Source organism: Lolium rigidum, chromosome 1 (genome assembly GCF_022539505.1).
Source record: "Lolium rigidum isolate FL_2022 chromosome 1, APGP_CSIRO_Lrig_0.1, whole genome shotgun sequence".
Lineage (NCBI taxonomy): Eukaryota > Viridiplantae > Streptophyta > Magnoliopsida > Poales > Poaceae > Lolium > Lolium rigidum.
Genome location: NC_061508.1, coordinates 29,891,252 through 29,910,115, shown reverse-complemented (window position 1 = coordinate 29,910,115; position 18,864 = coordinate 29,891,252). Strand labels below are relative to the sequence as shown.

Sequence of the window (18,864 nt, the reverse complement as noted above, 5' to 3'; positions counted from 1 at the left end):
TTGATGTATAAAACATGTAAAGTCATAAAATCTACAAGAAGATAATTTGAATTTAGCCTTTTATTGGGGACTTCCATCCCCCTCCATGGAATAATGAGGATGGGATGAGAAACACTTCACCGGGTTGCCATCCCTTGGGCTACGAGGTTTTCACATGGTTGTTCATGTAAGAAGTTCATAAATAACCTGACGGTTGGTTTTTTTTTTTACCATGGCCTCAAAGTCCAGAAAATAACGAATTTCAAACCAAATAGTTTACTTTTTTTAGAACAAAGAGGTAGAGTTTATTAAATTGTTCCTTCATGGAGGACCGGAGGTAGAGTTTACCGATAAGCGTTGGGCTTCACGGGCCCGAATCGAAGGCCCAGCCCACTGCTTGGCCCATCCCAGAGTCCGCTCGTAGTTCGTCTTCGCCGATGCGCATCTCTCTTGTCCTCTCCGTCTTCTTCATCGCCGAGTCGAGTCCAGACGGGGCACCCCACCCCGCACGCCACCACCTCCTCGCCGGCCGGACCGCCTCGTGCTGCCGCGGCTACTCGCCGGCGCACCGCGTATAGTAAATTCGCCACCTTTACTCACTCTCCGCCCGCCCGCCCGTCCGTCCATGGCGGCGGCGACCGCCGCCATCAGCCGGACCAGCGCGGCGGCGGTGGCGGGCAACAACAGCAGCGAGTTCCGCTTCTTCCTGTCCTGCGACATCAGCCTCCCCCTCACCTTCCGCGTCCTCCAGGCCCCCATCCCGCCTCCCGCTCAAGGTAACCCCTTTGCCCCCACTTCCTTCCCCAGATTCTCTCCTGACACCCCTCTCTACTCCCTCGCAGACGGTCTCGACAAGAAGGTCTCCGAGCTCTTCGTCGAGTGCAAGCTCTACATCGACGGAGTCCAGTTCGGCCTCCCAGTCAACACTAGGTATTCTCGTTCTATTCCTACGATTTACATATATCATCATCATCCCCTTCCGTTACCTACCAAACAAACCTGCACAATTAATCAGCTCTCGTTGGCATCGGAAAACGTAGCGCCGTTTCTTACAGTCACTTCATTGGTGCCAGGCTCGAATCGTCAGGCCCGCCGTACTGCTGGAACGAGCTCATCACCCTGTGCACCAAATACAGGGACCTGACCTCCCTCGCGCAGCTCGCCTTCACGGTATATCTTCCGTGCTATCAAATTGTAACGAGAAGGAACTATCCTTCTCGAGGGATTGGTATTTTGTAGCACTGCTGTTCAAGTTTTGAACCGTGTGTGTTTTGTGTCGATAACAAATGTAGGTTTGGGATGTGTCGTCCGGTGAGGGAAGCAGCGTCGTCGGTGGAGCCACCATATTCCTTTTCAACAGCAAGAAACAGCTTAAAACGGGGAGGCAGAAGCTGCGGCTGTGGCCCCAAAAGGAGGCGGACGGAAGAGTACCCACCATGACCCCTGGCAAGGTGGACAGCTTTCTTTATAAGGATCACCGGTCTCTGCATCTGTTGTTTGCTTCAATTACCTCACGGCAAGCTTACATTTTTTTTTTTTGTATTGAATTAATGCTTTTAGGTTCCTAAGAATGAGCGAGGCGAGATAGAGCGGCTGGAGAGGCTTGTTAACAAGTACGAGAGAGGGCAGATACAGCATGTCGATTGGCTTGACCGTCTTGCCTTCAGTGCTGTGGACAGAGTTAAGGAGAAGGAGTGCGAGAGGCTGGAGAACTCGTTCCCTAGCCTAGTTGTTGAATTCTGCAGTTTTGAACACAGAGTTGTCTTCCAGGTTAACATTGTTTCGCCATTCATAGTTTATGTGTCTTCCTTTCAGTATCTGGCAACTTCTCATTGATAAAGGAGAAACTGTGCTCTCGAAATTAATGTGATGTTCATTTGAATGCAATTTACAGATACAAAAATAGTTATTACCAATTTCATGTTGTTATATTCACAAAGAAATCTACTCTGGTTCTTTTCCACTCAGGAATCTGGAGCGAATTTCTATGCACCAGCCCCTGTATCATTATCAAATGAGCTTGTTACCGTGTGGGATCCTGAACTTGGACGGACCAATCCATCTGAGCACAAGCAGTTAAAGCTTGCTAGGAGTTTAACTCGTGGAATTATCGACAAAGATCTGAAACCAAGCTCAAATGAGCGCAAGTGAGTGCAAGCTGTATTATGTTATTCTTAAGTATTTTTGTTTCACTGTCACCTTATGATCTTCCTGTTTGGCTGTCATGTTGTAAGAACAGAAAGTCACATGACAACTAAAGTCAATTCCAGTGGTTGCTAATATCTTAAGTTCTGTTACATGAATCTATGGGCAAACACATTTGCATGTTAGCTGCATGAATTATAAGTGGCAAGAAGCACAATTTAGTTGCTAGCTTAACAGTCATACGCACATTTGTGGGTTTTCTAGCTTGACTAACTTTGTGCTTTATGGGTAGACTTCTTCAAAGAATCATCAAATATCCTCCTACGCGCGATATACAGGCGGACGAGAAGCAATTGATTTGGAAATTCCGTTTCTCTTTGATGTCTGAGAAGAAAGCTCTTACAAAGTTTGTCCGCTCAGTGGATTGGAGTGATATCCAGGTTTGTAAAATTATCTCATATATCTCAGTGTACCATCTTACTTCATTTGTGCATCAGAGGAAACCAGGGGATGTTTCTTTGCTTGCTTGTGCTTGCTCTAAGTAACATGGTGGCCTGGTATACTTTTTGGGATACAAACTCTACATTTATCTTGATCTAACTTCTAAATGATTTGGCAGCTTCTTATGTTTAGTATGTCATGATGTGCAGGAAGCTAAACAAGCTATTGAATTGATTGGGAAGTGGGAAACAATTGATGTGGCTGATGCATTAGAGCTTCTCTCACCAGATTTTAAAAGCGAGGAAGTAAGCTACCTAGGCACCTTTGTCCGTGTTTGTCTTTTTCTTAGACGTGTGTGAGGTTGCTTTTATGTCATTATTTTGTTTATATAGCCTTTTTTGTCGCCCTTTCATCTGTTAAGTGAATTACTCATTAATAATTATGCAATTCATACTCTACATTTTTTCTTGAAATAGCTTGTGAGCTTTCATTTTTTGAACCTTCTTAAAAACTTTCTCGTGCACTGGTACTACACATTTTTCTTCCTCAACAAAAGATGTTTGTAAGGTTATAGATGATTACCCTACCTCTTGGTTACTAAAGAATGATTGAGTAACTAGTCCGTGACTCAGGATGACACATTTCATCTCACACTCTTCCAAATATTCTATTGTAAGTTGTACTTTTTTTTTTGCAAAGGTTCGTGCCTATGCTGTGAGCGTACTCGAAAGAGCTGATGATGAAGAAATGCAGTGCTATTTACTCCAACTGGTGCAAGCTCTTCGATTTGAAAGATCAGACAAGTCTTGTTTGGCACACTTTCTTGTAAACCGTGGTATGCTTTACCCTTCTTTATAAGTTCTACGGAATGTGATCATGACTCCATTTGGCACATTTGGTTACTGGGATCAGCGTGTTTTCTATTGTGTAACTACTGCATAGAAAACTCACACGTTGCTTGATCTTATGTCCATTCCAGCTTTGTCAAACATTGAAATCGCTAGTTTCCTTCGCTGGTATGTGGTCGTTGAACTCCATAATCCTGCATATGCAAGACGATACTACAGTACATATGACATGCTTGAAGATGAAATGATGAAAGTATGTTCTATTCCTTTTTTTGGGTACATGCTGTTGGTTCTATGGTTCCTATTATGTAATCTTTCATTTACTTACTACCATTATTCCTTTTAACAGATGGTTGCTAGGGAGGATGGAGATGAAGATGGGTTTCGACTGTGGCAGAGTTTATCACGCCAAACAGAACTTACTGCTCAGTTATGTTCTATTATGAAGGATGTAAAAAATGTTCGTGGTAGTGCACAAAAGAAAGTCGAGAAATTGAGACAATTGTTGTCAGGAGTTTTCAGTGAGCTTACTAACTTTGATGAGGTAAATCTTGTTACATCATTAGTGTGCTCATGTTTGTTATTCTTCAAAGTTGTCATTGACTTATTCTGATAAATTCATTTCAGCCAATTCGTTCACCATTAGCACCTAAACTTCTCCTTACTGGCGTTGTGCCTCAAGAGTCATCTATATTCAAGAGTGCCTTAACTCCATTGCGCCTTACATTTAAGACGGCAAGTGGGGGAGCATCCAAGATAATTTTCAAAAAGGGAGATGACCTCCGCCAAGATCAATTGGTAATTATTCAAGTCTGTTTTCCATTTAATGGAAATCATTTTTGTTTGTCTTCTAATCTGTATACCTGACATGTATCACCATCTTTACGTTCTGGGTCTTACATTCTGGGTTAGTGTTTACAGTATAGTATTCCTGTGAAGTAGACAGTTCTATTCCGAGTCTTTGCTAGCTTGCCACTTAAGCTAAATAAAATGAAATATTGTGCATGTATTTGACTGCATGCTGTAGAAACTTTCCTTGAAATGCACAGTGATGTAACTGTGTCTAACCATTGTTGTAAAATTAGGGCCACTGTTTGCTTTAGCATGAACAGGTCGCTCGTCCGTGTTACTCAGTCCATTATATTTTGGTCCTGTGGAGAATTCAGTGGTTTAGTTTGTAAAAGAGCACAAACTACAAGATACATATCTCATCCATGTTTTTGTGGTGCATGTATATGTAACATAGCTAGCTTATGTTTAGCATATCCACCATCAACGTTGTATACATAGATATATTCTTTTTATAATAGTGGAGCTGCATATGGTGCAACATGCAGCATAAATGCTTGAAGGTAAGGTGACTGTTCATGTGCTATTATTTGGAGCACTAGTCTCAGCATAGACCTAAATACTATGGTAGGGAGAGATATCATGACTATTTCGTTATGCGTTTTGTAGGTTATTCAAATGGTCTCTTTAATGGACCGGTTGCTCAAATTAGAAAATATGGACTTGCACCTTACCCCATATCGAGTTCTTGCAACTGGACAAGATGAAGGGATGGTTGAATTTATACCTTCCGCTTCACTTGCACAGGTAATTTGGTATTGAAGATCATGGAAGCCAGTAGCTAATGTTGGATTTCCAGATGACTAGTTATGATTAACCCTGTAACAAAGTTTTCTACAGATTGTAGATTCATTTCTAAAGTAGTTTGCCTCTAGAGGAAATTACCTTTGCTGAGTTAATTTATTTTTTGTTCTCAGATTTTATCAGACCATCGCAGTATTACAAGTTACCTCCAGAAGTTCCATCCTGACGAAGATGGTCCTTTTGGTATAACTGCCCAGTGCTTAGAAACTTTTATCAAAAGTTGTGCTGGTTACTCTGTCATAACATATATTATGGGTGTTGGAGACAGGTTGGTGCCTTCTTGTTTTGAGTACCTGCTGGGATTAGGATAACTAACATTTTTTGCTTAGTAATAACCATACGGAAGCATTTCTCTCATTTTGCTGCACGTTCAGCAATCTTGAACTGTTAATCATGTATTGCTGCATGTCCGAGACTATTCATTTTGCTTTAGAGGAAATTGAACTTATTTGCATGCCCCACTTCATTTTATTGTTCCTGATTATTCCCCAACGAAAATGGTATTTTTTTCGTGTTCCTTTATGTAAGGATTATATTGCGCAGGTAGGTGTTTATTACTTCTGATTTATTAACGCATTCTGCATCATGTAGTTTGAAGTATGTTACCTCATTCGCGGAACAATCTCCATTGCCAGGATATTTTCTATAGCAATTTTCATCAGTAGCGAGGGTCTTGTTGGCTCACAGTATCATCCAAATTTTTTTATGCTCTTTTGTCTATGTAGTACTCATGTCAATTGATCTAGATATATGCAGTTTCTCAGGGATACAAATGGCTAATTTTCTCTATTTCTCTCTAGACATCTAGATAATCTTCTTCTAAGAGATGACGGGTGCCTTTTCCATGTGGATTTTGCTTTTATTCTGGGTCGAGATCCAAAGCCATTTCCACCCCCAATGAAACTATGCAAAGAAATGGTCGAGGCCATGGGTGGCGCAGAAAGGTAATTCATCGATCAGTTCTGTGTGGCTGAACCATTTTACTATTTTACTCGCTCACAGCTCTTGCAACCACTTTAACTCGCCTTTTGCATTTCAGCCAATACTATACGAGATTCAAGTCCTACTGCTGCGAAGCATACAACATCTTAAGGAACAACAGCAGCCTTATTTTGAATCTCTTCAAGTTGATGGAAAGATCAAATATTCCAGATATCTCGTCCGATGAAAATGGAACCCTTAAGGTAATTTATTTTGTTTTACAAGTTTGGGGATTTTTTACAAAGATCAGTGAGCCTATAACCACGTATTCTTTTCCCCTTGTATGGTGTGCATTCATCAGCTTCAGGAGAAATTCCGGCTGGATCTGGATGATGAGGAGGCTATACACTTCTTCCAGGCTCTTATCAACGAGAGTGTTAGCGCCTTGTTCCCTCAAATGGTTGAGACCATCCATAGATGGGCTCAATATTGGCGATGACCACATCTTTTTTTTATAGATGGTGAGTTTGGTCATGTTACTTTTGCCTGTTGACATATAATAAGCTCTTGCAATAGCCAGTGATGATCTCCTTTTTTTGTGTAATCTTGACCTGTTGCAGCAGACTATTAGCAAATAACAATGGATGTCAAGCAGAGACCTTAAATGCTCATCTCCACCCACCTGGATACTTCTAACTTGTTTGGCTGGAAAGCGTAAATTTGTGAATATGATTGTATCTAACTTTGCTTGTGTATAGTGTAATCAGAAGAATATTTGTGAATACGTGTTTATAACAAAAGGGTGCTGATGCTTGATGGCATGGTAGTACAAATGTAATGCAAATGACACGAACGCCGGTGAGAGCTGTCAAATTATTGTGTTATGGCCCACAAAGATAACAAAAACTGAGACATTTCTCAGTGCAGAGGTGTTTTCTGCCTAGCTTTCTGAACACGGGCTTGCTCTTGGATCTTTCTGGTCCGATTCCACGTGTGCCTTTGATATTGTGACTTGTGAGTGTGACTAATGAGAAGCGGTAATCTTCACAATATTTCCACTCTGGGAGATTTGATTATGGATTTCTCTTGTAAATTAGGCTTTTCAATTATGTTGCTTTTGTTACTGGATACCCACTTCAGTGAATCCATATGTACAGCGTCAGCAGTAAGCGTACATGGCGAGCGTTTGGTCTGATTAACGGTAAACTTTATGCGCCATGTGCTCACATGTATCGTCTTATTTTGATAGTGATCGGTTCTTACATTCGCTCTGCTGTTATGCACATTGTAAGCACAATTTATGGAGTCAGCAAGCGACGCTGTCAATGGACGAATACGCGACGCATCTTCTTGGCGTGCTCCACTGCCTTGTCTACGTTCGGCACCAGGTCCTTCACAGCTGCTGCTTCACTGAACCTCTGCGCCCACGAGGCCAGGAGCGGAGTCCTGCCCTCCTCGATCAACTCCACATTGAACATCTTCCGCAGTGTCTTGAACCAGAACAGATTGCAGCCCAGAGCAAGGTCGAGGTAGCCGATGGTGTCGCCGCCGAAGAAGGCCTTCCCGTCTGAACACTTTGCGAAGGCCTCCTCCAAATGCACAAGAACCGCGAGCGTCTGGCTAACCTTCTCGGCCTTCTCTTCCTCCGTCGCCGCCTTCAGGACGCCCATCCAGGCAGGGAACAGCTGCAAGAATCAAAGCACAATTTTGAGATTCTGAGCTATTTCATCTCAGACTCTAAATAGCAATAGATACATAGGGATTCCGCACACCTTGTCGTCAATGTAGGCGGCCCAGAAGCGAGCAATGGCGCGCTCGTAGGGGTCGGCGGGGAGTATGGATGGGGCCACGCCGCCGCCCCAGACCTCGTCGACGTACTCCACGATGGCCAGCGACTCGCAGATGGGCTTGCCATGGTGGATGAGCACCGGCACCTTCTGGTGCACGGGGTTGTACCTGATGAGTAGCTCGCTCTTGTTGAAGACGTCCTGCTCGATGTACTCGTAGCTCACGCCCTTCATGCTCAGCGCCATGCGCACGCGGACCACGAATGGGCTCACCAGCAAGCCCAGCAGCTTCAGGTCTCCCTCTCCTGCCATTGTTCTTGTTCGCTCCGTCTTCTTCTTTCTTGCTTGCTCGCGACTCACAGATTTATGGATTGTGCGTGTCTCTGTGCAAGCATTGGTTCGTTTTGGGGGAGTTTATATAGCACTACGTGGTGGTTGGATCTTACTAGAGGTCGTTTACGCAACTTATTATGAGCACTACTACTATATGCGAAGTACATAGCAGCACTTTGTTGCGCATCACTAGTGACGCATGCTAAGAGATTATTGTATGTACTAATTGTGCTCTTGTTCTTCATCACGCAACGTCATCTTAGTCCTGCAGCCCACTTGTTAGCTATCTGCCACCGGATCAAATTTTTTTTTCGAGATCAGAGCAATGTGAAGTGGAGTAGTGTGTGTTGTGGCTTTGTGCGTCAACAATGACGCCAGCGTCCAGTCGTTCCCCCCGTGATCGGTCAGCATTTTCTCAATGGAGTGGTGAACAATGTTGATTCCTGTTGAATGCCGGTTCCATTTGCAAGTATGCTCCTCCATTCAAGTTCTCTTTGCTGGATTGAGGGAAAAAAAGTTTCTCTTCAGATCACACAGTCCCGCACGATTTATGGAATCATCACTACGTGTGGTTCACTAGACCCCCCTTGGATAGGAGGCACTTAAAAATACCTCAAAAGGTAGCAAAAATGACTGAAAATGTATTTGAATGCAAACAAATTTTGCTAGGAAAATGTATTTTGTGGCACTCTATAAAAGTTTCTCAAAAATAAAAGGTTTTGAAGGCACTTTGAATGATGCCTCAGTTTTTTAAAAGAAAGTGCCTTCAAGAGTATATATGCTTTCAAGACACTTTGATAATGCCTCTATTTTATTTTAATTTAAGGCAGTCTTCAAAAGTATATGCTTTTAAGTCACCTTTGATGCCTCTGTTTTCTTCTTAGGCACTAGTGAAAATGACTTCAAGTGTATGCTTTTAAGGCACTTATGAGAAACGCCCTAAATAAATTTTGAGACACTCTTGAATGTTACTATTGATGTCCATGATCATTTCAAAACATAATTCAAATTGCACTAGTCTAAACCATTCTATTCAATCTTAGGACATTGTAGAAGCAATTGACTTGCTTAGCTATCGACTCACAACGACCCGTACATGTGATAAATATTTCAAACTTGTTTTTTTTTTTGAAATAACCAGCACGCTGGATTTCATTAATTAGCAGGGGGAAAAACTTTACAATTGACCCATCGATGTGTAACTACACGATCAATGTGGGCAGGGAAGACAAGAGAGAAAGAAAAAAAGGAGAAAGGAGAGGGAGCCACCCGATGATCAAGGCGGCTCGAAACACAGCTTTCTAAGGGCTTTAGCGTTAGCGAAACTCCATTCGCGCGCTTCATCACGGATCCAGGCGATGATCAGCTGGAAGGACGCTGATTTCTGACGAAATATTCTCGCATTCCGTTCCTTCCAAACGTTCCAGCAGACCAGCGTAAAGAGCGAGCTCAGCCCTTCTTTATGTGCAGCGGTCGATCGTTGCATCATAAGCTGCCAAACGTCTTGAGGCGTCGTCGCTGCTTCCCAACATGGAGGGGCGAGGGAGGAGCAGTGCGCCCAGTTTGCCACCGCCGCCCAAATCCTCCTGGTGAAAGGGCACTCGAAGAATAGGTGCTGTGAAGTCTCCAAGCTTCTGAGGCAAAGAGGGCAGAAATAAGCATTGGGCAAACGTCGGCGTTGGAGACGATCAGCACACCAAAGGCGATTGTGGAGCAACAGCCAAAGGAAAAACTTGCACTTGGCCGGGGCCCAAGGAGACCAGATCATCTCCGGCGCCGGGGAGAGCGTCCGTCCCTCAAAGAGTAGACGATAGGCTGAGGCAGAAGAGTAGACGCCGTCCGTTGTGAGAATCCACCGTATGGAGTCAGGCACGCCTGGACGTAGCATGATAGACTGCGCGAGACGCCATAGATCGATGAACTGGGTAAGCAGTGTAGCTGGGAAATGCTGTCCCAGGTCAGCGACCCAACTGTCGTTGAGGATCGCGGCCGCTACTGTTTATGCAGAAAAAAGGGTGGATCTCCTCTTAGCTCTGTTTCAGTCAAATCTATTGCCAAATACAGGTTTGATCTTGATGAAATCAAGAAGATATATTATGGCGAAGTTTCCCTACTCAGATCACGTTAATTAACTAATGTAATCTAGATTCAGGAAGATAACTTTCATGTGAACTATGTGGAACGTGACGAAATTTCGACATTATGTAATAAGCCTTATTTTAAATATCTAATATCAATTTAATTAAGGCTTGTGCTTCCATGACTCTCAAGCCTCATAACAAAAGACCGATCCTCTAAAAAAAAAATCAAAAGACCGACTGTGGATCCCAGGTAGGACGGCAAAAAAATACACAAAATATTGGACCGTCAAATAGTCCTAATATACGTGAGCCATCTGGTGAAAATAGCGGTAAGGGGCTCAGAGCATCTCTAACAGATACGGCATATCGGCCCGTAAACGCGGCGGCGGGCCGATATGCGATTTTCGGCGCAAATTTGGGTCAGACCAGACCCCGCATCGGTGGTCTGGCCAGGATATGGGATCTAGGCCGCAGCCCAAATCCCCAATTCGTCCGCATATATAGCGGTCAGCGACGCGGATGGGGGCCAAACCCCATCCGCTCCTCCGCCCACCGCCGACGAGCAATCGACGCTCCTCCGGTGAGCAATCAGACGCAGATCCACAGTCCCCTCCTCCCGCCGGCGACGATGGTGGCAGGGCGCGGGCGCGGGCGCGAGGGCGGCCAGGTGGGCCGCGGCGGACGCTCCACCGAGCGTGGTGGGAGCTCCGCTGCTCCTCCCGCCAGCGAGAAGACGGAGGCGAAGAAGGTAAAGTCTGACGCGGTGCGCATCCGCTACCGCTACCGCAACTACGACATCGCCGCGCCGCCCGCCTTCGCCAAGCGCGAGTCGGAGCGGTACCGACGCGGATGCGTCGCGTTGTCTTCCGCGGCTCGTCTTCCTCGGCGTCGAGCTCCCGCCAGCGCCCGTCGACGGCGCTGGTGGTGAAGATGGAGGAGGTCGAGCCGGAGCCGCCGCGCGTCTCCCACTTCGCCGAGGGTGACTACCTCGACGACGAGAAGTTCAAGAAGCTCCTCCCGCAGCTCGGCGTCGACGCAGGCCTCGCGCTGGTCGGCCTCGTCGCGCGCTCCAGCCAACAGGACGCGAACAAGGCCGAGGAATGGCGGCGCATCCGCATCGACCAGGACCACGTGTTCGTCGACCTCGTCAGCGACGAGGAGTGAGCCGACGCGGATCCGCCACGGCAAAGGGCTCCGGTGAGCCGTTTTTGCTGCAATGTACTGCCGTGGCGGATGGATGAACTTATCTACTTTTGTTGTAATGTAGTGCTGCAATGCAGCTGAATTAGGATGAACAACAAGCATTTGAAATGCAAACATCCAACTATTCTTCTCTTGCGCACCTTTGTTTTTAAATATGCAGTTTCATATGCCGTATCTTTTTTGATCCCCAAATCACGTTTGGGGTGGCGTGGATAGACGCATATGGGGTTTGAGGTTTGGGGGATCTGCTAGAGATGCTCTAAGGGCTAAGGGCTAATAAGTCCTACATGCAAGATGGGTCATATAAGTAAAATGAGCCAAGAGAATGGCTATACGGATGTAAATTGTAACGAGTGCTGACGGTTTAAAACATTATATATTTTTTATATAGAAAAGCCACTAGCAGAAGAATAGCTATAGGGGTGAGTATACTAGTAGCAGTCCACTATATACGCACACTGCTGCTTTTGGTGGTAGCGTGCGGAAAGCAGGCACGCTACCAGTATCGCCTTCCTAGCAGTGTAGGACGCACACCGACGAGTACCGGACCTCCCTTCCCCCTCGTGATGGCAAGACGGCGATTGAAGAAGAAGGGGAGCGAAGTAATCGCCAGCAAGAGACCTCTGAAACTGGAAACCACCTCGTACGGTAAACTTGAAGTGTCATTTTTTTGTTTTGAGAAACACAGTACAAACGCAGACGCTCACATACACGCGTATACACTCACCCCTATGAACGCACACACGCACACCCTACCCTATGAGCACCTCCGGAAGACTGAGCTGGCGGATTGGATCTTAAAATTGACGAAGTCACCACAGGCGCCTCGCTATCGACGGGAACGTCGCCTCCCACTGAATAAATATTCCGCCTTTATGAGACACACAGATGTCAAACCTGGGGTTTGAACTCTGGTGGGCTGGGGTACAACCACCCTCCTAACCACCCAACCTGAGGTTGGTTCTCACCTTGAAGTGTCATATGCTCACATGTATCGTCTTATTTTGATAGTGATCGGTTCTTACATTCACTCTGCTGCTGTGCACATTGTAAGTACAATATCCGTTCCCTCTATGGACCCGAGGGAGGATGGAGGGGGCCGCGCCGCCCCAGACCTCGTCGACGTACTCCACAACGGCCAGCGACTCGCAGATGGGCTTGCCGTGGTGGATGAGCACGGGCACCTTCTGGTGCACGGGGTTGTACCTGATGAGGAGCTCGCTCTTGTTGAAGACGTCCTGCTCGATGTACTCGTAGCTCACGCCCTTCATGCTCAGCGCCATGCGCACGCGGACCACGAATGGGCTCACCAGCAAGCCAATCAGCTTCAACTTTCTTGCTCGCGAGTCAGATTGCGCTTGTTTCTGTGCAAGCATTGGTTCGGTTTGGGAGAGTTTATATAGCACTACGTGGTGGTTGGATCTTACTAGAGGTCGTTTACGCGCAACTTATGAGCTAATACTAGTACTATATGCGATGTAGTAGCACTTTGTTTGGAAACCAAGGGATTCGCACTTTTGGGCTGGTCTAATGGCGATAAAAAATGTCTTTTTCCGTCATGGAACTTTCTCAATTAAGAATGGAGCACATATACGGTTCTGGGAAGATGCTTGGTTAGACAATGCACCCCTAAGTGAACAGTATCCTGCGTTGTACAGTATCGTTTATCGCAAAGGAGATACCATTGCTACAGTAATGGCTACCTCTCCACCGAATGTGACGTTCAGACGAGTTTTGCTAGGACAAAGGCTATTGGCATGGAATGCCTTAATTCAAAGACTGGGGGATATTAATCTATCACCTGAACCATATGAATTTAGATGGAATTTACATGCAGATGGCTCTTTCTCGGTCAAATCTTTATACAACGCCATACTTCATTCTGATTTACCAGTTGATAATAATAAGAAAATTTGGAAGATGAAGATACCATTAAAAATAAAAATATTTGGATGGTATCTTCGTCGAGGTGTCATCCTCACCAAAGACAATCTTGTTAAGCGGAATTGGCAAGGGAGTAAGCGATGTGTTTTTTGTCATCATGATGAATCTATTAAACACCTCTTCTTCCAGTGCCAGTTCGCGAGATCTATTTGGTCTGTCATCCAAGTAGCGTCTACCTTGTATCCTCCGACTAGTGTGGCCAATGTCTTTGGCAATTGGCTTCATGGTATAGATTCAAGGTTCAAATTGCTTCTTAGGGTGGGGGCGCTAGCAGTTATCTGGGCGCTTTGGCTGAGTAGAAATGACAAGATTTTTAATGATAAAAATTGCTCTTTGTTGCAGGTCATCTACAGATGTACAGGTATTCTCCGTTTGTGGTTACCTCTTCAGCGCATGGAGAACAGAGACCTATTTACGGAGGTCTGTACACGGTTGGAGGCTACGGCGAGGGATACTTTTTCCCTACATGGGTGGCAGCATAGTCTACGGATTGAAGCCCCACCCATACCTTAGGCGTTATATGATTCATCGTTCTGATATGTATTCCGCCTAGTTTCTTTTTTAGTTTGACATCTTTTTTGGACTTAAAGACTCATAAACGGCTGGGTGCATCCTGGTTATGCAGAGGCTGGATGTAATTGCTTATCAAAAGTAATAAAGCATCCTTTATCGAAAAAAATGTATACCGTAACATATCCAATCCCTGTAATTAGGTTGTTATGATTGGAAGGTTTGGCAGCCGTATCTTGCCTTGTACGTTGTAACCCTTGTACCTATCGATATATAAACCAGGGGACGACATCGATGGATGTACCGATCCTTACCCTACCATACTTTGTTGTTTTTTCATGGTATCAGAGCCACGGCTCATCATTTACCAGATCCAATCTACCTAGCAACTAGTTCATCCATGGCCATGACGACCTCGAGCGCAAGCGACTCCGTCTCTTCATCCAAGAGCAGCACCGGCACCAGGGTGATCAACCCGACGCTCAACTTCTCCGCCGGCTCCTCATCGTCGTCCTCATCAGCAGGGCCATTCAACTTCGCCCCGCTCATCACCGTTCGACTCGGCGTCGACAAGTACCTCTATTGGCGCGCTCAGGTAATCCAAGTTCTTCGCAGCCATCTACTTCTTGGCTTCATCGATAGCAGCTTTCCCTGCCCTGAGGAAGAAGTCGACAATCCCAAGGCCGTCGACGATGCAAAGGCGCCGCGTCGCATCTACACCCACGAGTTCACCGCATGGCATCAGCAAGACGCGGCCATCCTCTCCGCCATCATGTCTACCTCTACTGAAGCCGTGCATGGCATGGTCATCTTCTCCACCACCGCGCACGATGCATGGTCTGCCCTTGCTGCGAGTTTTTCCTCGCAGTCCACGGCGCGGTACATGGAGATCCGTCGCCAACTCCAGGAGGTGAAGAAACTCGACTCCACCATGACTGTCTACTTCAACAAAGTCAAGGGCCTGGCTGATACACTGGCCTCGATCGGCCAGCCTCTGTGCCCCGAGGAGTTCATCGACTACGTCCTGGCAGGCCTTGACGATGATTACGAGGCTATCGTCGAGGTAATCTCCAATCGGAATACACCTATACCTACTCGTGATCTGTTTGCACAGCTTCTGAGCAAGGAGCAAAGAGTGGAGGCAAAGAAGGCCGAGCAGCACGGCGGCCATAACTTCCACTCCGCCAACGCCGCGTCCAAGGGAGGCAGTGCCAAGGCACCATACCATAGCGAGTATCGCCCTGATCCTCGAAATCAGGGCAAGCCGATCTACTTCAACAAACCGGCCGGCATGGGCTACAACTCCGGTGGTGGCGGAGGCCCTGCGAATCATGGTGTCCGCGGCGGCGGATACAACCATGGTGGCCGTGGTGGCGGTTACAACCATGGTGGCCGAGGCGGAGGCTACAACTCCTACAACCATGGCAATGGAGGCCGTGGTGATGAAGGAAACCTACCCGTCTGTCAAATCTATGACAAGGTGGGTCACATCGCGTCACGGTGCTTCAAGCGGTTCAAAACCGAGTACCTTGGCGTCGACAACGATGGTCGCTACATGGACCGTCAGGTCGCTGCTGCTACAACGCATGGCCAGGGTGGCCAAACCACTTCATACAATGTCGATTCCGGGTGGTATATGGACACCGGCGCCACCGACCATCTCACTGATGACCCACAAGTATAGGGGGTGTATCGTAGTACTTTCGATAAATAAGAGTGTCGAACCCAACGAGGAGCAGAAGGTGTTGACAAGCAGTTTCTATGAAGGATTCACTGTAAATGCTCACAGACAAGTTTTTAGGGGGTTTTGATATAGCAGATAAATAAAGTACAGGTAAGTAAAATGCGAGAGTAATAATTGCAGCGAGTGGCCAATCCTTTTTAGCACAAAGGACAAGCCGGTTTGTTTACTTATAATGACCAAACGTTCTTGAGGACACACGGGAATTTAGTCTAGTGCTTTCGCTTCATATAGTTGATTAATCTTCATTGTTTTGATAAGTGTTGTGTGGGTGAACCTATGCTAATGCACCGCCCTTCCTAGGACTAATACATACTTGTGATTATACCCTTGCAAGCATCCGCAAATACAAGAAAGTAATTAAGATAAATCTAACCATAGCCTTAAACTCTGAGATCCTGCGATCCCTCCTGCATCGATATACCAACGGGGGTTCATGTTGTTGTCACTCCGGCAACCCCACAATTAGCAAACGAATACAAGATGTACTCCCCTAGGCCCATAAAGGTGAAGTATCATGTAGTCGACGTTCACATGACACCACTAGAAAAATAACACCACAACTTAAATATCAAACCATTAAATATTACTCAACATAGTTCACTTCTAACATTTAGACTTCACCCATGTCCTCAAGAACTAAACGAACTACTCACGAGACATCATATGGAACATAATCAGAGGTGATATGATGATGGATAACAATCTGAACATAAACCTTGATCCAATGGTTTCACTCAATAGCATCAATAACAAGTAGTAATCAATACCGGGAGAGTTTCCCCTATGAAATACTCAAGATTCAACCCTAGATGTTACAACGGAGACGAGGTGCAGCGGTGGAGATGGCGGTGTCGATGGTGGAGATGATGATGATGATGATCCCAATGAAGTCCAGCTTGATGACGGTGACGATGGCGACGATTTCCCCCTCCGGGAGGGAATTTCCCCGGCGGATTCCTGCCCGCCGGAGAGCTCTTTTCTCTCTGGTGTTTCTCCGCCCCGTAGAGGCGGCTGTGTCTATTCTCGCTTATCCCCCGTGCCTTAGGTTTTCGGGAGGATGAAGTACGCGAAAGAGAGACGGTCGAGGGGGGGTCGTGGGCCCCCTCCCCACATGGCGGCGCGGCCAGGGCTGGGCCCGCGCCGGCCTATAGGGGGCCCATGGCGGCCCTCCTCGGCTCGTCCTTCTGGCTGGCTCATTCTTCTGGAAAAATAAGATCTTCGGTGTAATTCTCGTCAATTGTTGATCTTCAGAAATATGGTATCCTGACGGTGCTTTTTCCAGCAGAATCCTGACTCCGGTGAATAATTCTCCAATAATCATGAAACATGCAAAATAGGTGAAATAACATAAGTATCATCTCTAAATACGAGATATATCAACGAATAACAGTAAATTATGATATAAAATAGTGATGCAAAATGGACGTATCAACTCCCCCCAAGCTTAGACTTCACTTGTCCCCAAGCGAAACTGAACTCGGTAAACAAGACCACATGTTTATGGAGTGAAGAGTCGATAAATAAAATACGGACAAGAAGCATCATATTAATTCACACAAGCCATTCTAGTAAACATCTTCCTCATATAACTCAACTTGAACTAAGTAAAGAGAAATCACAAATAAAGGTGCATAGGAAATCACAATTGGTTATGGCAAACTTTGTTCTTGGTCAAAGAACTATTAACAGATTGTACTTATCTTCTGAGCAAAGCCTTTATATTAGAACCTATATGGCAGAGCTTTCATCCTTAAACATAACAATCTCCTCATAATCATTGATAGCCTTCAAAGTCATATTCATTCAGATAAAATTTGTACTAAACAAGGAAGAGTAAAAGGCATGATTAAATAGATCATAGCATAAATAGTTGGATCACAACAACTCAATTGCTTGCATGAGATGGAGGGAAATAGGTTTACTGACTCAACATAAAAGTAAAAGAAAGGCCCTTCGCAAAGGGAAGCGGAGATTAAATCATGTGCTAGAGCTTCTTAAGTTTTGAAATCATATAAAGAGCATAAAAGTAAGATTTTGAGAGGTGTTTGTTGTTGTCAACGAATGGTAGTGGGCACTCTAACCCCCTTGCCAAACAGACCTTCCAAGAGCGGCTCCCATGAAGGACGTTATCTCTACCAGCAAGGTAGATCATCCCTCTTCTCTTTTGTTTACACATGTATTTTAGTTTTATTTACGGATGACACTCCCCCCAACCTTTGCTTCCACAAGCCATGGCTAACCGAATCCTCGGGTGCCTTCCAACATTTCTCATACCATGGAGGAGTGTCTATTGCAAAGTTAAGTTGCTTACTGATAAATCAGGGCAAAACATGTGAAGAGAATTATTAATGAAAGTTATTAATTGGGGCTGGGAACCCCGTTGCCAGCTCTTATTGCAAAATTATTGGATAAGCGGATGTGCCACTAGTCCATTGGTGAAAATCCGCCCAACAAGATTGAAAGATAAAACACCACATATATACTTCCTCATGAGCTATAAAACATTGACACAATTAAGGAGTAATATAGTTTGAATTGTTTAAAGGTAGCACATGAAGTATTTACTTGGAGTGGCGCAAAATACCACATAGTAGGTAGTTATGGTGGACACAAATGACATGGGTTTGGTTTAAGGTTTTGGATGTATGAGAAGCATTCCCTCTAAGTACAGGTCTTTGGCTAGCAAGGTTGAATAGCAAGCATAAGAGTTGAGGGAAACAAACAAATATACATGTGATAGAAACAATCATGCATCTTCCTTGTAAGCACAAACAATTTTAACTTCAAAATACTAAACTCATTAGCTAACAAGAAACAAAGATAATAAAGTAATATATCTACATGTATTTCCTCTTTTCTATTTAAACTCAAAGTATTGTTGCTATTGACCAATGCTAAGTTTGCCAAAACCAAATGGATTTACTTGATGCTCCCAAAGTGATATCAATACTAATGACAAGAGTAATCATATAACAGAAATTGCAAACTAAAATAAGGTGTGCAAAAAGTAAATGATAAGACTTCTCATTAATATTCCATAACGATAACTCACACCAAGGGATACATAGATAACCAACTAAGAGAGAGATACTTCCACACTGCAAACCATCTTATATGATAACTTTCCTACTCATGATATGACACTACTTGATAGTAAAAAGATAAAGGTAGTGATAATGTGATACCGCGACACTCCCCCAAGCTTGGAACAAACCAAGGGGATGCCAATACCAATGATGAATTACTCCTTCGGTGGTGATGGTGATGGATTCTTC

The 18,864-nt window shown here is 45.1% G+C and overlaps 2 protein-coding genes across 3 annotated transcripts; one reads left to right on the top strand and one right to left on the bottom strand.

Annotated features, from left to right (window-relative positions):
• Positions 1 to 589: 589 nt before the first annotated feature.
• On the top strand, positions 590 to 6,936 carry LOC124685151 (phosphatidylinositol 3-kinase, root isoform). 2 transcript variants are annotated; one of them, XM_047219473.1, is made up of 18 exons: positions 590 to 755; positions 822 to 909; positions 1,053 to 1,149; positions 1,272 to 1,430; positions 1,540 to 1,749; positions 1,948 to 2,126; positions 2,417 to 2,564; positions 2,775 to 2,870; positions 3,265 to 3,400; positions 3,545 to 3,666; positions 3,763 to 3,957; positions 4,041 to 4,211; positions 4,872 to 5,009; positions 5,180 to 5,334; positions 5,867 to 6,010; positions 6,106 to 6,250; positions 6,349 to 6,508; positions 6,611 to 6,936. In XM_047219473.1, exons 1-17 carry the CDS (start codon positions 605 to 607, stop codon positions 6,484 to 6,486), a joined length of 2,472 nt encoding a protein of 823 aa, XP_047075429.1. In that variant the 5' UTR covers positions 590 to 604; the 3' UTR covers positions 6,487 to 6,508; positions 6,611 to 6,936. The 2 variants fall into 2 exon arrangements, with proteins under 2 accessions (XP_047075429.1, XP_047075428.1); XM_047219472.1 differs by having other exon boundaries at positions 6,608 to 6,936.
• A 373-nt stretch (positions 6,937 to 7,309) lies between these two features.
• On the bottom strand, positions 7,310 to 8,092 carry LOC124706263 (probable glutathione S-transferase GSTU6). The gene is made up of 2 exons (XM_047237916.1): positions 7,760 to 8,092; positions 7,310 to 7,672 (listed from the first exon to the last, which is right to left on the bottom strand). Exons 1-2 carry the CDS (start codon positions 8,084 to 8,086, stop codon positions 7,310 to 7,312), a joined length of 690 nt encoding a protein of 229 aa, XP_047093872.1. The 5' UTR covers positions 8,087 to 8,092.
• Positions 8,093 to 18,864: the final 10,772 nt, after the last annotated feature.

Excerpts from the sequence above, each read along its gene's own strand:
- LOC124685151 (XM_047219473.1), top strand. The coding sequence starts at position 605 with ATGGCGGCGGCGACCGCCGCCATCAGCCGGACCAGCGCGGCGGCGGTG. Across the intron at positions 2,127-2,416 it reads CCAAGCTCAAATGAGCGCAA|ACTTCTTCAAAGAATCATCA; the intron begins GTGAGTGCAAGC and ends CTTTATGGGTAG. Across the intron at positions 5,335-5,866 it reads ATTATGGGTGTTGGAGACAG|ACATCTAGATAATCTTCTTC; the intron begins GTTGGTGCCTTC and ends ATTTCTCTCTAG.
- LOC124706263 (XM_047237916.1), bottom strand. The coding sequence starts at position 8,086 with ATGGCAGGAGAGGGAGACCTGAAGCTGCTGGGCTTGCTGGTGAGCCCA. Across the intron at positions 7,673-7,759 it reads CCGCCTACATTGACGACAAG|CTGTTCCCTGCCTGGATGGG; the intron begins GTGTGCGGAATC and ends TGATTCTTGCAG.